At 36.1% G+C, this 17,068-nt stretch overlaps 1 protein-coding gene across 1 annotated transcript in view; it reads right to left on the bottom strand.

Moving 5' to 3' along the window:
- Positions 1–17,068, bottom strand: part of ADGRV1 (adhesion G protein-coupled receptor V1) — a 521,379-nt gene that overhangs the window by 340,153 nt on the left and 164,158 nt on the right. The window contains exons 55-59 of the mRNA XM_058528960.1: positions 15,454–15,656; positions 14,032–14,208; positions 13,491–13,673; positions 5,177–5,356; positions 1,739–1,903 (exon numbers count right to left, since the gene is read on the bottom strand). Coding sequence (XP_058384943.1) covers positions 1,739–1,903; positions 5,177–5,356; positions 13,491–13,673; positions 14,032–14,208; positions 15,454–15,656 — 908 coding nt within the window. The remainder of the gene's footprint in view (positions 1–1,738; positions 1,904–5,176; positions 5,357–13,490; positions 13,674–14,031; positions 14,209–15,453; positions 15,657–17,068) is intronic.

Genomic DNA, 17,068 nt, shown 5'->3' with positions numbered 1-17,068 from the left:
CCCTCAAAGTTATCACTGTGGGTGACTGGGGCCCATGCACATGGATTTTAATATGTTTTCCATTCTTAAATTATTTATTTTGATTCAGTTTTTTTGATTGGCTGAAACACTACCTCAATCATTTTTCCAAACTGTATGCAGATTTTAAAAATTCTTGGTCTTTGTAAGTTGGAGATTGTCTTTCTGTTATTATGGTATACGATCAATATTTGGCTCAGTATAGAGGTTCTGAATCACGCTATTTTTTAACTTCATATTTTATTCATTGTAGAGGAGAAATTTCGTCATCCATTTTTTTCTTCGTATTTACTTTTTTTCTGTCTCAATAGTTGTTCTATTTCTCACTATCTTTGAAATCAATATGTTTTTTGCCAAGATAAAACTAGTTGTGGGTCTTTTAAAAATATTTTTGCCTGGGATCGGCTGAATTCTTCTGATCTAAAAACCGAATTGTTTTTGTCGACTCAGTATAATTTTATGCTAATATAACAGGAATCAGCCTGCTAGAGATAAAACTGCCCTCACCCTCAATACTCTAGTGAGAGATATACCATACAGTCCCCTAGTCTCCTTAACCTCACCTATGCCCAGAACATCAAGTTTGGGTCTCAAGAAAGGAATCAGAATAACTCAGGTTGTGTGTAATGCTCAAAAATGAACAGCTCCAAGGTGGGTATGGAGATTCAAATATAAGTAATCTGTAAATCTGAGATAAAGGATATCTCACTCCTGTAGGGGGAGAGACACACAGTTACTGCTAGGTTTAATCATATGAAATTGCCATTTCATAGAGCAAAATGGGCAAATAGCTGCAATTCCATGTGGTTTGATCTAATAAATCCTGTGATAAGCACACTTCTCAACATGTGGACAGCTACAGCGATAACACACAAAACTGTGTTTAACTCCACTTAACATCAGAAGAGAAGGCTTCAGAGAGGAGGTGACATAAGATCAACAGGATGAAGAAACAGCAACTGGATAGCAGAGAGCTATGAAACTACCTAGAGTATTCTTGGGATTATAAGTAGATTGTTATTACTGAAGCACAAAAGACAAAAAATTAAGCAATAAGGAAGACAAGGCGCAAAGTACAGCCAGGATTCCCTCGCAAGAGGCTTTGTGTGCCATGTTACGAAGCTTTGACTTCTCCTGTGGGTAACAGGAAGCCACTGGATCGTTTTAAGCAAGGGGTGGCATAACGTGATATTCCTTATAGAAAGATAACCCTATCAGTGCATGGATAATGGACAGAAAAGGGAAAAGACAGGGAATGAAGACATCAGTTAAAAGACTACCCAAGGAAAGATGATGGAGGCATGGATTGTCATAGCCACGACAGAGAAGGAGGAACAGCAAGGAAGGGTATTTAAAAAGAAACAATGACCAGGCTCAGGGATCAAATATATGCAAAAGTTAAAGAATGGGTGGAGATGAGGATGACAACAAGATGTCTAGCTTGGTTGACTGGTTTTGCCTTCAATCAGGAAAGGAAATGTTGAGTGAAGAGTAGTTTTGATGGTGAGATGGAGGCAGTGTCTGAACTAAAGAATTTAATTTCAGATATCTAGAGTTTTCTCCTAGTGTGTGTGTGATTTTTCTCCACAATGTTTACGATTTCAAAAGAATTCCAGACATACTGAATACTTTCATATGAATTTATAAGTAATATTATGGAAAAGAAAATCAAATAAAGACAATTAGAGAAAAACTACAGGAGTCCTGCTACTGACTATACCTCCTCAAAATGAAGTGTCCCATTCAAAGGACTGAGCTCATCTTTAGCCGTCTCATCCACAGTCCACTGAAGTTGGACGGCTCCTTTTCCTCCCGGGGACCGGACAACTGTTAATGTCACAGATGAATCAGGGTCATCAGATGAAAAGGATTCCTCAACCATTACCTGACAGAAAGAAAATCCCATAAGGTGAAAAAAAGGAGCAGGAAAATGAAACAGAATCTTATTTCTATTTACAATGACACAATTTTCCAATTGAGAACTCTATTCTTGGCATGTTACAATCATGTGGCAGAAAAAAATGTTTCACCAAACCCCATTTCCTTTTCGTCCTAGATACTGAGCTACTTGGCACTTCGCAACCTCTTGGGCAATTAGGTGGAGCATGTGACTGAATATGACCAATAGAACACAGGCAGAAGTAACCAAGGCCACTAACAGTCTGGCTATCAACTTCCCACACAACCCTCCACATTCCCTCTTTCCCCATTTGCTGAGTGACTAGAGATGACTCCTAGGACCTGGAGGAGAACAGAACCACAAGATGGAAAGAGTCTGGTGCCTGAGATGCCAGTTGGAGAGAGGTGTCCATAAGATTCCAAGTAGGAACACTGATGCAGGTTTCTTGCAGAAGAAGAAATAAACTCATTATATCAAGGAATCAAGATTTTAGGGTCCTTTTTACAGTAGTCAGACCTTATTACACATAATACAGACCTAAACCGTCCTCTGAATTATCTGCTGTTTACCAACTTTACTTAAGCCCACATGTAAAGAGGCTTTGTACCTGACATAAAGCAAGAAGGAAAGTCAGTGTGTTAATTTACCTGTACTATTTAATTTTTACACAAGATCGTCATTAAGAAACCTGGTTCAACTGAATTACATATATTGTCTCTGTGAAGCAAAGTTCAAATTAAGCCTATAATATCCACCTGTTACATACATACAAAATATAACACAATGTTTTCCATTTTCAAGACACTTAACAAACATATAACTTAACCTTGTTTTGGTTTTTTCACGAGATTTTGCATTGGTGCCAAGAGTGGGGATTTGGAGCTAACTGGTATTTATTAAGCTTCTATTATGTGTCAGTTCTGCACATACTTTATCTTATTTAAGCCTCACAGAGACTTTAGGAAATCCGAGGGCCAGATATATACATATATTTGGAAAAGAGGAACCTGGAATCTAGTTGAGATGTTTTGATTCCACACCCAGTGCTGTTCATACTACTCCTCAGAGACTAGAAATATTAAATAAGAAAGAAAGAAAGAGATAAAGAAAAAATCCATTATAAACAAACTGCACATATAAGCCTTTTTTGTTTCCATAGATAATAACATCTTAGCTTGGTCTTCACAAGTAGATCTCCATGAGCCTCTGTTCTTCACAGTGCTTTGGGACACTCAGCACACTGCCCGTGTGAGACGCTTATTAATTCTGACAGATTTATACTAACAATCTTCTCTCAAAATTCTTCAGTTCTGAGTCTAATCTGTATCACCAAATAATGCTAACAGAATGTTCCCTGTGTGCACAATATTGTGTATCTTAGATACATGTTAGAACATAAACTCCATGTTAGAAGAGCCTTGGGCAGTAAGGAAGGATGTAAGGAAAGTAACCACAAAGGGCTGAGCAACAAGCCACTACGAACACCAGCAACTAGAAACATCACAGTTGACACCTGTTGAGTGTAAAGCCCAGTGATAAGTGCTTCACATAGGTCAACACCTTTACTCCTCACAACAAGGGTTAGGAGGGATGACACAGTACAGTCTGGGTGACCTAACTCTCACTTTTAGGCTATAAGACAAATTGGAAATTTGAGGCTATTATAATAAGATATGAGTTCCCAGACCAAGGATGGACTAAGGTTTATGACAGCAGGTAAGATAAAATGAATAAACAAAAATTATTTATGAATAGTAATATAACTCTTCATTTTCCATAACAGTGAGAGAAGCTTGTAAACACGCTGTCCTATGCCTAACTCCAAAAGTGTGACGAAGCTAAAAGCAAAAAGATTATTATAAAGTTTCACCAACTGGAGGTTTGACTACTAAACCCTGAAGATTTTATCTAACCTCAGAAGCTAATAGAAACATTTTATAGAAATTAAATTACATATTCATATGTATCAAAATATGCTTTGCATATATGTAAAGAAGACTGGATGGAACTACAACAAAAGGTTAACGGTGTCTATCTTATGGTAGTAATATTATGGATACTTTTACTCTCTTCTTTTTACATTTTTGTATTTCCCAGACTTTCTATGTGGCCTGGGAAACATTCACAGCTCCTCTCTTGTGAATCTACCACTCCTTAAAAACACTTCCTTCTGCTTATTCCTTTCGCAAGAAAGAAAAAGCGTCTCATTAGGCTATAGCAGATGTATGTTCTGTCCCTCTCATAGTTTCCACTTTCTTATGAAGTTAAAATTTCAATGATCAAATCATTAGTAATTTATTAGGGTATATTTAAATTTTGGAGCATCTTGGAAGCCCAGGCCTGATAGGCAAGCTGTAGGTCTAGCCTGGCAGCCACAGAACACTAAAGGCAATGGGCATTAAAGCAATTTGTTATTATTTAAAATGATCTATGGTGAATTACTGACTACCTATAAGTGATCAAATAAAGTGAACAGTGACATATGGAGCCAGTAAAGTTGTTGTGTATATTGGAATTATCTAAATATTTTCATGATTAATTCATCTTGGAATTTCCTTTGAAAGGTAAAGTCATAATAATTATGACATAATCATTATGTAATAATAATTATGATATAGTTTATAGCACTTTATTTTATATTTAAGATGTAGAGATAATTTAGTACTAGTCAGCAAATCTGCACAAACAACTGGTTAGGCTTTTTTTCCCCCCCAGTGGTTGAAACCAATAATAACTGGGCTTCCGTCTGACAGCCGACGAGAAGTAAGAGGGAAGAAAGAGAAGAAATATAGAGAAACACATTAACTGGGGTGACTGTGGTGTTTTGTCCAATTTTTAAGTCAAGACAGCACCAGAAGGGTCGGTGATATAAATCCCTCCCCAGCTAAACCCATCCTGGGTGTAAGGCAAGATCCATGACAGAATCTTGCCTTGTGACCAGGATAGCAGTCTGGCAGCAGGGCAGGCAAAGAACAGACTATATGGACAAAAAGTACATCTTGGTATATTACACCCAATAAATAGGAACCTGTTCCCCTTTGTAACTGCCTGATGTTAAGAGTTCTTATTACTATCGAACTGTGTGCACAGATTGGAGGATTGGGCTCGAATTCAATAGCCAACTCAAAAGACCCTTGAGAAGAGAATCATCAGTAAAGGGTACTAAAGAGTTTTTAAAAAAATGAAAGACATCTTTCTACTAAAAATTACATGAAAACTTAGCCTAGGAGAAGGCACCCCATGATATATTTAACTTACAGTCTTTTCTTCAAATCCAAATACTCCAAATGGAGAATCATTTTGTGGAATAACAACAGTTACCACAACATCATCACCAAGTCTGCCACCTCCAGCCACCTTGATTAAGGAAATATTGAACGTTTCCATGAGTTCAAATTCAGCATCATCAATTATGGTGATTTCTATCACTGCAGTAACCTATGAAAGATGAAGGAAAGAAAAAGAGGGAGAGAAGGAAGAAGAGAGACAGGGAGGAGGGAGAGAGGAGGGAGGATCTAATGTAATAGCAATTCTTGATCATACATATTTAAATTTTTTAGTTGAAACTTAGAAACACAGTACAAAAAAAAGCAGAATTTTTTACCTATTATGTTCATAAAACTATTTTCATGTCACACATATTTATAGTATTTCAAAGTCAGAAATTTACTATTATTTTCAAGATAAAGGAAATTATATATGTAATAAAATATAGTGTTAATTATAAATACAAAAGACTATGAAGCCTTATTCTTGAACAAAAAAATTTAAAATGCCACACAGGCTCTAATAACCATTGCACAAACCCAAATCTTAGCATACTTAGTATTAATATTATATGATATAAAGCAGTACCATAGAAATTATCATTGTCTTCTGCAATTAGAATAAATCTTTTTGGTTTCAAATATTCTTGTAATGTAGGGAAAAAGAAAGGCAGGAGAAAAACCCAAATTTGCTGTTCTTAGATGTTTATGATAAGGATTTCGTTCATGTGTCTGGGTCTATGTTAAAAGTTTTTATAACTTATATAAATAAGTAAAACTAGGTCCAGCTTGTGACTTCACTATCGGTCATAAAAATATTCCAGCTGTATCTCCACATTTAAAATCTTTTTCTGTATCCCGGAGAAAAATTCCAGTACTTTGACACAGACATTTACCAGAAAATGAAGTTTTTCTACCCAAATCCACCCAAAACCTTTAATTTAATAACAGAAGAAAGTGAGAAATCTGAACATCACACTCAGAGAGGCATAAAACTGAACACAATCAAATGTAAAAGGGAAGCTTATTAAAATGTCTGCACCTTAAATCTATACTGTAGAATACTGAACACCTTCCCCACAGGATGTTAACTTTAAGGAAAACGATGATCCTAAGGATACGGCTAAATGATGGGATTCCAACCTCTGCACAGAATAAACTGCACAGAATAAACTCCTGATAATATAACTAAAGTTGGAAGGCTACCTTGAAGAAAAATCAATATATCTGTTCCTACTTTTAACGTGAAAATCTGCGTTTCTCCTTCTTTCAGTCTTTTAGAGTTCTAAATTTGTTAAAAACTCATAATTTCAAATATTAAGAATATACACCTTTGTGTGTAAGAAAATCTAGATCTGTCTGCTTATTTTTCAGCAGCATTTACTACCCCCATATGGGCAACTAGGTAGTTGAGGCCCACTATGGAAATCTGTCTAGGCAAAACCAGACTGTGTGCAGACAGGTGCTGCTATTTGAAGTTACCAAGATTTTCATGGACGCTCACATGCTTTTCCCAATTATTGATTAAAAAAATGATGAAAACATCTTATTCTCACATATTGCAAAGTGCCCAGTTTGCCAAACTTAAAACTCTTAGGGAATATTTTCTAATTTTAAAAATTGGTTGGCTCGAGTGACGTCAGCATCATGGCGGAGTGAGCTTTCCCGTGAATTCTTCCCCCACAAAATACAACAAAAGTAACAGCCACAGACAAACAACGGAATCCCAGACAGTCAAAAGCTGGAGCGGAGGGATCCACACTGCCGCACATCTGAGAGCGGAACGTGCTGGGCCCCCGGAGGAAGTGGGGAGAGGTAAGGAGAACTCCGCTCCCTCCCCATCAGATCAGCGATCCGGTCCGCGCGGCTCCCAGAGAGGGGGGAGGGGCGGCCCTCGGCGGGAAACTGTAGCTCTTCGGGCGCTCTCAACCAGTGGGAAACTCCCGCACAGAGGGCTCAGAGGAGCCACAGGGCTACCATCAACATCTGAGCAACCCAGAGAGCGGATAAAGAGGGGCAAACGAGAAGCCTCCCACGTCAGGGACCCAGAGGGCAAAAGAGAGAGCTCCCCCCTCCCCACAACCCGGAGTCTGCAGCTCGACCAGATCTAGCGGTCCGAGGCAGACCTGAATAAATTGGACTGGACCCGTGGATCGCAGTGGGGAAAAGAAACAAAACAAAACAAAACAAAACTGCGGATCGCAGCAGAAAAACTGGGGCAGAGCGCAGGGGGCTTAGACTACACAGCCCTTCACCACCACACAGTGGCGGCAGGTGGAAAGTGCAACCAGAGACTTCCAGGATGAGGAAAACCAAAACCAACACAGGAACCACAATGCAAAAATATATGAAATCACCAGACCAGAAACAAAATGACAAGCAACCAGAAATCAACCCCGAAGACACAGAAATCCATAAACTAAATGACAGAGATTTCAAAATAGCTATCATAAAAACACTCAACGAAATACGAGACAACACAGACAAACAATTCAATGAGATTAGGAGTTTCTTCACAAAAGAGATTGAAATCATAAAGAAAAACCTATCAGGGCTGATGGAGATGAAGAACACAATGGAGGAGATAAAGGAGAATCTGGAATCTTTAAAGAACAGAGCTGACAATATGGAGGAAAGAATTAGTACTTTAGAGGATAGGAATACAGATATACTCCAGATGGAAGAAGAGAGAGAACTAAGACTAAAAAGAAATGAAGAAAGACTCCGAGAAATATCGGACTCTATTAGAAAATGTAACATAAGAATTATAGGTATTCCTGAGGGAGAGGAGAGGGAAAGAGGAACAGAGAGCCTATTCAAGGAAATAATAGCTGAAAATTTCCCAAATCTGGGGAAGGAGCAGGAAATACCAGTAAGCGAAGCCAACAGGACTCCTATATATATTAACAGACAAAGGCCTTCACCACGACACCTAGTGGTAAGGCTAGCCAGGGTCAACGACAAAGAAACAATATTAAGGGCAGCTAGACAAAAACAAAAAATAACGTACAAAGGAACTCCCATCAGGCTCTCAGCGGATTTCTCAACAGAAACTTTTCAGGCTAGAAGAGACTGGAATGATATATTCAAAATACTAAAAGACAAAAACTTTCAGCCAAGAATACTCTATCCAGCAAAAATATCCTTCAAATATGATGGAGAAATAGTAACTCTCCCAGATAAACAAAAGCTAAGGGAGTTCATGGCCACGAGACCGCCACTACAAGAAATACTCAAGAAGGCCCTCAGGCCCGAAAACAAGAAGAGAAAGGGAACACAAAGCTTGGAGTAAGGAGAAAAGTAGGCAGACAAAATCAGAGAAATAGTAGATCTTTACCGGAATAGGTTAGCAACCACTTAAATACTAAACTCAAAGATCAAAGGAAGAAATTCACCAAAAATAAATTTAACCTCATCACTGTAAACACACAGCCACAACACAAGATAGAATAAGGTATAACAAGAGCAACTTAGAAGGGGAAGAGGAAAGTGACTGAATTGACTTAGTATAAGGAAATAGGAGGCTATCAGATAATGGACTATCTCATACAGAAGATTTTTTGCCCAAACCTCAAGGTAACCACTAAACAAATAATCAAATTAAAACCACATATGATAAACAAAGAGAAAACTAGAAGAATCATAAGACAGAACAACCAAACTGAATTGGCAGTCCAAAACAAATGGGACAAGAAACAAAGGAAATGCAAAAGAACCAGAAAATAAGTGACAAAACAGCAACATTCAACCCTCATATTTCAATAATTACCCTAAATGTAAATGGATTGAACTCTCCAATCAAAAGATACAGAGTGGCAGGTTGGATTAAAAAGCAAGACCCAACAATATGCTGCCTTCAGGAAACACATCTTAGCACTAAAGACAAGCACAGGATCAGAGTGAAAGGATGGAAGACAATACTCCAAGCTAATGGCAAACAAAAGAAAGCAGGTGTTGCCATACTCATATCAGACAAAGTAGACTTCAAGATAAAACAGGTTAAGAAAGACAAAGAAGGGAAATATATAATGATAAAAGGGACACTCCATCAAGAAGACATATCACTTATAAATATATATGCACCCAACATAGGAGCACCAATGTACATAAAACAACTATTAACAAACCTAAAAGGAGAAATCAACAACAACACAATAATAGTAGGGGATCTTAACACCCCACTTACAGCAATGGATAGATCATCCAGACAAAAAGTTAATAAAGAAATATTAGACTTAAATGAAAAACTGGACGAGATGGACCTAGTAGACATATACAGAGCACTCCACCCAAAAACAGCTGACTACACATTCTTCTCAAGCGCGCATGGAACATTCTCTAGGATAGACCATATGTTGGGAAACAAAGCAAGCCTCAATAAATTTAAGAGGATTGAAATCATAACAAGCATCTTTTCAGACCATAAGGCTATGAAACTGGAAATGAACCAGGAAAAAAAAACTGGGAAAGTGACAAAAATGTGGAGATTAAACAACATGCTACTGAACAACCAATGGATCATTGATGAAATTAAAGGAGAAATCAAAAACTATCTGGAAACAAACGAAAATGATAACATGCCATATCAAACCATATGGGATGCAGCAAAAGCGGTCCTGAGAGGGAAACTCATAGCGATACAAGCCCACCTTAACAAACAAGAAAAAGCCCTAATAGGCAACCTTAAATTACACCTAACAGAACTAGAAAAAGAAGAACAAACAAAGCCCAAAGCCAGCAGAAGGAGAGAAATAATAAAAATCAGAGCAGAAATAAATGATATTGAGACCAAAAAAACAGTAGAAAGGATTAATGAAACAAAGAGTTGGTTCTTCGAGAAGATAAACAAAATAGACAAACCCTTAGCCAGGCTAACTAAGAAAAAAAGAGAAAAGGCTCAAGTAAATAAAATTAGAAATGAAAGAGGAGAAATTACAACGGATACCATGGAAATACAGAGGATTATAAGAGAATACTATGAGAAATTATATGCCAACAAATCGGACAATCTAGAAGAAATGGATAAATTCTTAGACTTATACAACCTCCCAAAATTGAACCAAGAAGAAATGGAGAATCTGAATAGACCAATCACAAGTAAAGAGATTGAAATAGTAATCAAAAACCTCCCCAAAAATAAAAGTCCAGGACCAGATGGCTTCTCCAGTGAATTTTACCAAACATTCAAAGAAGATTTAATACCCATCCTCCTCAAACTATTCCAAAAAATAGAGGAAGATGGAACACTTCCTGAATCATTCTACGAGGCCAACATCACCCTGATACCGAAACCAGACAAAGACAATACAAAGAAAGAAAATTACAGGCCAATATCGCTGATGAACATTGATGCAAAAATCCTCAACAAAATATTGGCAAACCGAATACAACAATATATTAAAAAGATCATACACCATGATCAAGTGGGATTTATACCAGAGACGCAGGGATGGTTCAACATCCGCAAATCAATCAACGTGATACATCACATCAACAAAACAAAGAATAAAAACCACATGATCATCTCAATAGACGCAGAGAAGGCATTTGACAAGATACAACATCCATTTATGATAAAAACTCTCAATAAATTGGGAATAGAAGGAAAGTACCTCAACATAATAAAGGCCATATATGACAAACCCACAGCTAACATCATACTCAACGGGGAAAGACTGAAAGCCATTCCTCTGAGAACAGGAACGAGGCAGGGCTGCCCACTCTCACCACTCCTGTTCAACATAGTACTGGAGGTTTTGGCCAGAGCAATTAGGCAAGAAAAAGGAATAAAAGGAATCCAAATAGGTAACGAAGAAGTGAAACTCTCACTATTTGCAGATGACATGATTGTATATATAGAAAACCCTAAAGAATCTGTTGGAAAACTGTTAGAAACAATCAACAACTACAGCAAAGTTGCAGGGTACAAAATCAATCTACAAAAATCAGTTGCATTTCTATATGCTAATAATGAACTAACAGAAAGAGAGCTCAAAAAGATAATACCATTTACAATTGCATCAAAAAGAATAAAATACCTAGGAATAAATCTTACCAAGGAGGTGAAGGACCTATACAATGAGAACTACAAGACATTATTGAGGGAAATCAACGATGACATAAAGAAATGGAAAGATATCCCATGCACGTGGATTGGAAGAATAAACATAGTTAAAATGTCTATATTACCTAAAGCAATCTACAGATTCAATGCAATCCCAATCAGAATCCCAATGACATTCTTCACAGAAATAGAAAAAAGAATACTAAAATTTATATGGGGCAACAAAAGACCCCGAATAGCTAAAGAAACCCTAAAGAAAAAGAACAAAGCAGGAGGCATCACAATTCCTGACTTCAAAACATACTACAAAGCAATAGTAATCAAAACAGCATGGTACTGGTACAAAAACAGACACACAGATCAATGGAACAGAATTGAAAGCCCAGAAATAAAACCACACATATACGGACAGCTAATTTTCGACAAAGGTGCTAAGGACATGCAATGGAGAAAGGAAAGTCTCTTCAATAAATGGTGTTGGGAAAACTGGACATCCACATGCAAAAGAATGAAAGTGGACCATGTGCTATCGCCATACACAAAAATTAACTCAAAATGGATCAAAGACCTGAAGGTGAGACCTGAAACTATAAAACTCATAGAAGAAAATATAGGCAACACACTATTTGACATTGGGTTTAAAGGAATCTTTTCAGATGACATGCCTACCCAGACTAGGGAAACTAAAGAAAAAATAAACAAGTGGGACTTTATCAGACTAAAGAGCTTTTATAAGACAAATGAAATCAGAATCAAGATGAACAAACAACCAACCAGCTGGGAGAGAATATTTGCAAAACATACATCTGACAAGGGGTTGATCTCCATAATATATAAAGAACTCACACAATTGAACAACAAAAAAACAAACAACCCGATCAAAAAATGGGCAGAGGAAATGAACAGACACTTCTCCAAGGAAGATATACAGATGGCCAATAGGCACATGAAAAGATGCTCAACATCACTAATCATCAGGGAAATGCAAATCAAAACAACACTAAGATACCACCTCACGCCCGTTAGAATGGCTATAATCACCAAGACAAAAAACAACAAATGTTGGAGAGGATGTGGAGAAACAGGAACCCTCATACACAGCTGGTGGGAATGCAAATTGGTGCAGCCTCTATGGAAAACGGTATGGAGATTCCTCAAAGAATTAAAAATAGAGATGCCCTATGATCCAGCCATCCCACTACTGGGAATCTATCCAACGCACCTGAAATCAACAATCCAAAGAGGCTTATGCACCCCTATGTTCATTGCAGCATTATTCACCATAGCCAAGAAGTGGAAGCAACCTAAGTGTCCCTCGACTGACGATTGGATTAAGAAAATGTGGTATATATATACAATGGAATACTACTCAGCCATAAAAAAAGACAAAATCGTCCCATTTGCAACAACATGGATGGGCCTGGAGCGTATTATGTTAAGTGAAATAAGCCAGAAAGAGAAAGACAAACACTGTATGATCTCACTCATATGTGGAATATAAACAAACACATGGACAGAGAAAACTGGACTGTGGTTACCCGGGAAGTGGGGGTGGGGGGTGGGGGATGGGCACAAGGGGTGAAGGGAGTCATATATGGGGTGAAGGACAAACAAAAATGTACAACCCAAAATCTCACAATGTTAGAAACCATTAAAATATCAATAAAAATGTAAAAAAAAAAAAAAAAAAAAAACCCAAAAAAAAAAAAAAAAAAAAAAAAAAATTGGTTGGCTCAAATCTAGACTATTGCTTCCAATTTTTTCCAGTTTTAACTATTTTGATCCTTTTCTATCATTTTAGTCTTTTTTTAATTATAAAAGAAGTTTTGGATATTAAGTAATAAATGTGCACACTTTTAGTGCAAATTCTAAATAAACAAATATCTGTATTTACAAGCATTAAGTTAAGAATCTAAAATTCACAGGAATAGTGCACTTCATCAGGCAATTTTTCGTACATTCTCAGGCATCTCTAAGTCAATTATTATCCTCCTTTATAACTTCTACTTAGAATTAGGTGGGGAAGTTCAGAAAAGGGTAAGATTCTTGCCTCTTTATCTTCTCTTGCTATGTCCATTAATGAATTATAACATGTTAATTAACAATATTTCTGGTTGGCTTGACACAGAAACATCCAGCATGTAACACATTTAGCAATCACTAATGCACATTCATTTGGTGGATGCCTATAAAATGTTTGAAGCACAACCAAAAATTGCTAATTTGTTCATGACTAGCATACTTGTTTATCTGCAAATTCAAGAATCCCATGAGATGGCTTAAAGTCTTCCAGGCCAGCACTGTCCGATGCTGCTTTCCAATAAACGTTCACTGCCCCGAAGCTTCCCGCCAGCCGGACTACAGGAACGTGAAGAACATTCAAGGGTGGAGGCACCTCATAGGCAGTAATAACTCCACCAACATCCTTTAAATAAAGGATATAAGTTGAAATGCAAGACAAAAGTAACATCTTATAAGTCATCACTTTCTAAATTTATTATTATGTCTTCTTATATTTCACCTTTCAAAGTGGAAATCGCTAGATATAATGTGCATAATTGATCGCCAGAATTCTTACATTTAGGTTCAATGAAAATAAACTTGGTTAAGCCTTCGGTCTAGCTCAAAGAGAACTAAGAATTAGTCTATAAGACAAATTTTAAGAAAGATATTTATAAATCTCTACAAGCAAAGCCAATTATTTTGTTGAAAATATACAACACTGGTCAAATCAGCAGGAACAAGCTTCTGTATTACTATAAATATATGAAAGTTCATCTCACTCTGATAACATGAAACTTAAAAATGCCTCTGGGATCATCATTTTCTTCAATCATTATCTCAGCTATCTCCATTCCAGGCCTGTGCACACTTGGCTGTCCTGCAGAGAAGTCCGAGTTCACCAGGTACACCTCGGTGATGTTGACAATAAATCCTTCCTCCAACTCGGGAGCATCATCCTGCGGGTGAAGTGAGGGGGAGAGAGATGGGGTTTTATTTTTTAAAACATATTGAATTTGCACTAGAAACCTGATATTTTTCAGTAAGGAATAAATGACTGTCCACAGGAATGGGCAGCTCGGTACACACACAAAAAAGACTCCTTTTTATATTTTAATACATTCCCACTGACAACTTCAGGATCTTAGGGGATATTCAAGCTTATCAGTGATATTTCCATGGAAATCTCATATTCATTAACAAGTGAAATAATTTTTGAAAATCTATACTACAATTTGACTATATTCTATTGAATATGTTTTACATATGTAATATCCGCTCCAAAATATAGGAGAAACTGATGTATGGTAAATGCTACATACATCTTAAACCTGAAAGCTCTAGACTTGTAAATCTAGACATAACCCTATATTTTAATTAACTTTTTAAAAATTGTTACTTTATTTTTGAATAGGCAATAAAAATTTTCAAAAGATTAAAAAAAAATACATAGTGAAAAGGAAAGGAAACCTCTGTTCTGCACCATCCCTCATGTCTTTCTCAGAATGTCCTCTCCAGAAGCCACTATTATCTAATAATATTAATACCACTATTAGTATCCTTAATATTACTGTATAATATTCCATTTATTTAATAATGTGATATATATAACATTGTTAATATTATATATAGTATTATATATTTAATTATTATATATTATTAATAACACTATTACCACTTTCAGTTTCTTGTGCATCATTACAGATAAATACACATATTCTCTTTATACACACGTAGAGAGAGAGAGCATTAAAACCAGATCTAAACCCTCTGACGACTAATCTTGATTCAAGCAATTATATCATGAAATGAAAATATTGCCCTACCAAACCAACAATAAAAATAACCAGATTTGATATGGGCATTTTATTCATTCAGTCGTTAGTTTAAAAGAATTAACCACCCAATAAAATAGTTGATCCAATCAGACATAAAATCAATCCAAATTCAATGCTTCAAAGTTCATTTAAAACAATATTCCAGTTAGAAAATAAATATAATTAACATAGTTGTTATTTTTACCAGTCAGTTATAAAATATCCATTCAGTATTAAATATTAGGGTGGGTGGGAAAATAAGAGTACTAGCATTTTTACATTTAAAGCACCCTTTTTAAAAGATTTTTACCTTTAAGAGCATCACATTTTTATTTTTAAGACCATTTTCTTTCATTTTACATTATATTCATTGTGGCCTAGACTCACCGGCAAAATAGCAACTTTGGCATGAGTTTCCTTTATGTTTTCTTTCATTATTATTATTGTTTCTTGTAGCACATAATCTTCATTCTCAGTAGCTCGATTATTGATGTGCAGTGAGAAATTGGGTTTAGCTATCAAGTGAACGGCAACGTCCCCAAGTAGTCCCTTATCTCGAACAATTTGTAACTGAAGAATGCTGATGTTCTCTGTGAGACAGACATGCCTCGAGTAAATAAGCTTTTCCATCTGCTATGGATGCTATTCCAAGCACCTAGGATGGAATGTTCTGCACTATCCCTTTTCGACAGCTAACGAAAGAGGTAAAACAAAGACAGCGTATACTCCCAAGGAGTATTTTGTGCTTTGTCCCCCTTGTTCTCAAAGTTGTGCTAAGCATCATCGTACACTCCTAGTGTTACATCTCAGCTCTAAACCCTCACTTCTGGTTCTCTAATGCACTCTCCTATGTTGCACACGTCATGTGCTTTAACAGAAAGTGCTGAAAATCTTAGGAAAGTGCACATGTGCAGGTTGAGCAGAGGTGCTAAATAACAAATGCTAAGAAGATTCTTCAAAAATGAAAAATTAAACACACAAAGTCACCATTTAATAACTAACCATTAGAAGAGTAATTTTATTCTTATAGCAAGATGCCTATCACAAGGCTCAAAGTATTTCACAGTACCTATTTTTTTATTTCATTTCTTAGATTTTTAAAATTTAATTTGCCATATAAATGAAAAAAATGCTTATCAATCTTACATACTGGTATGTGAGTTTCACATGAATAAATACTGTGTCTTGTTTCCAGAACACACAGAATTTCTGGCACTTACTAGGTGCTTCAAAAATGTTTGTTTAATGGATAAATGAACAGATCATTTTATTTAAAGTCTACTGCTTCTGTTCCCACATATACAGACATATAAAGGCCCTCATGCATAATTACATGTTATTTTTTCCCATCAATTATTTAAATGAAAGGTCCTTGAAAGATGTCCATGTTCCTATCTGAAAATTTTAGAGCATTCACATAGTATATTTTTAATATGTACATATTACATATGACCTTTTATTCAAATACATCAAATAACCTTTATCTACAAAAATCTATTTATCCTAGAGCTGATATGAATAGTTATTTAGGCAAAGATTTCAGCACTAAGCTCAAAAGAAACAGAGACTGATCCCTTACACTTCACAGAAAAAAATATTATTCTAATTACTGCTCTCGGTTTAAAAAATAACATCTTGCATACCATAGGCATTTCACTGTGTTGCTCATTGTTCCCTGTAACTACTGAATATCTATAGAGAGAAAATCTGACTGAGGAAAGAGAACAGATAAATAAAGGATGAAAAAGAGAAAGTAAAATAAAATTCAGTCACCCATACTGCAATGATTTACTAAAATATTAATGTTTCTATTATGATAATAATGTCTCAAAAAAGTAAAAGTATTTCCTATAGTATCATTGCTGAGCGATTACAAGATGATAAAATTTAATAAAAACAAAAAGTAAAAAGAATTGAGTATGACCTCTCAAAGCAAAACATATATAAAAAGATAAATTTACACTGTTACTAAATATTAGAATTAAATTATCCTATAAAACGT

The sequence above is a fragment of the Diceros bicornis genome, chromosome 1, assembly GCF_020826845.1.
Source record: "Diceros bicornis minor isolate mBicDic1 chromosome 1, mDicBic1.mat.cur, whole genome shotgun sequence".
Classification (NCBI taxonomy): domain Eukaryota; kingdom Metazoa; phylum Chordata; class Mammalia; order Perissodactyla; family Rhinocerotidae; genus Diceros; species Diceros bicornis.
Note: the sequence above shows the minus strand (reverse complement) of the source record. Positions and strands in the feature narration are given on the sequence as shown.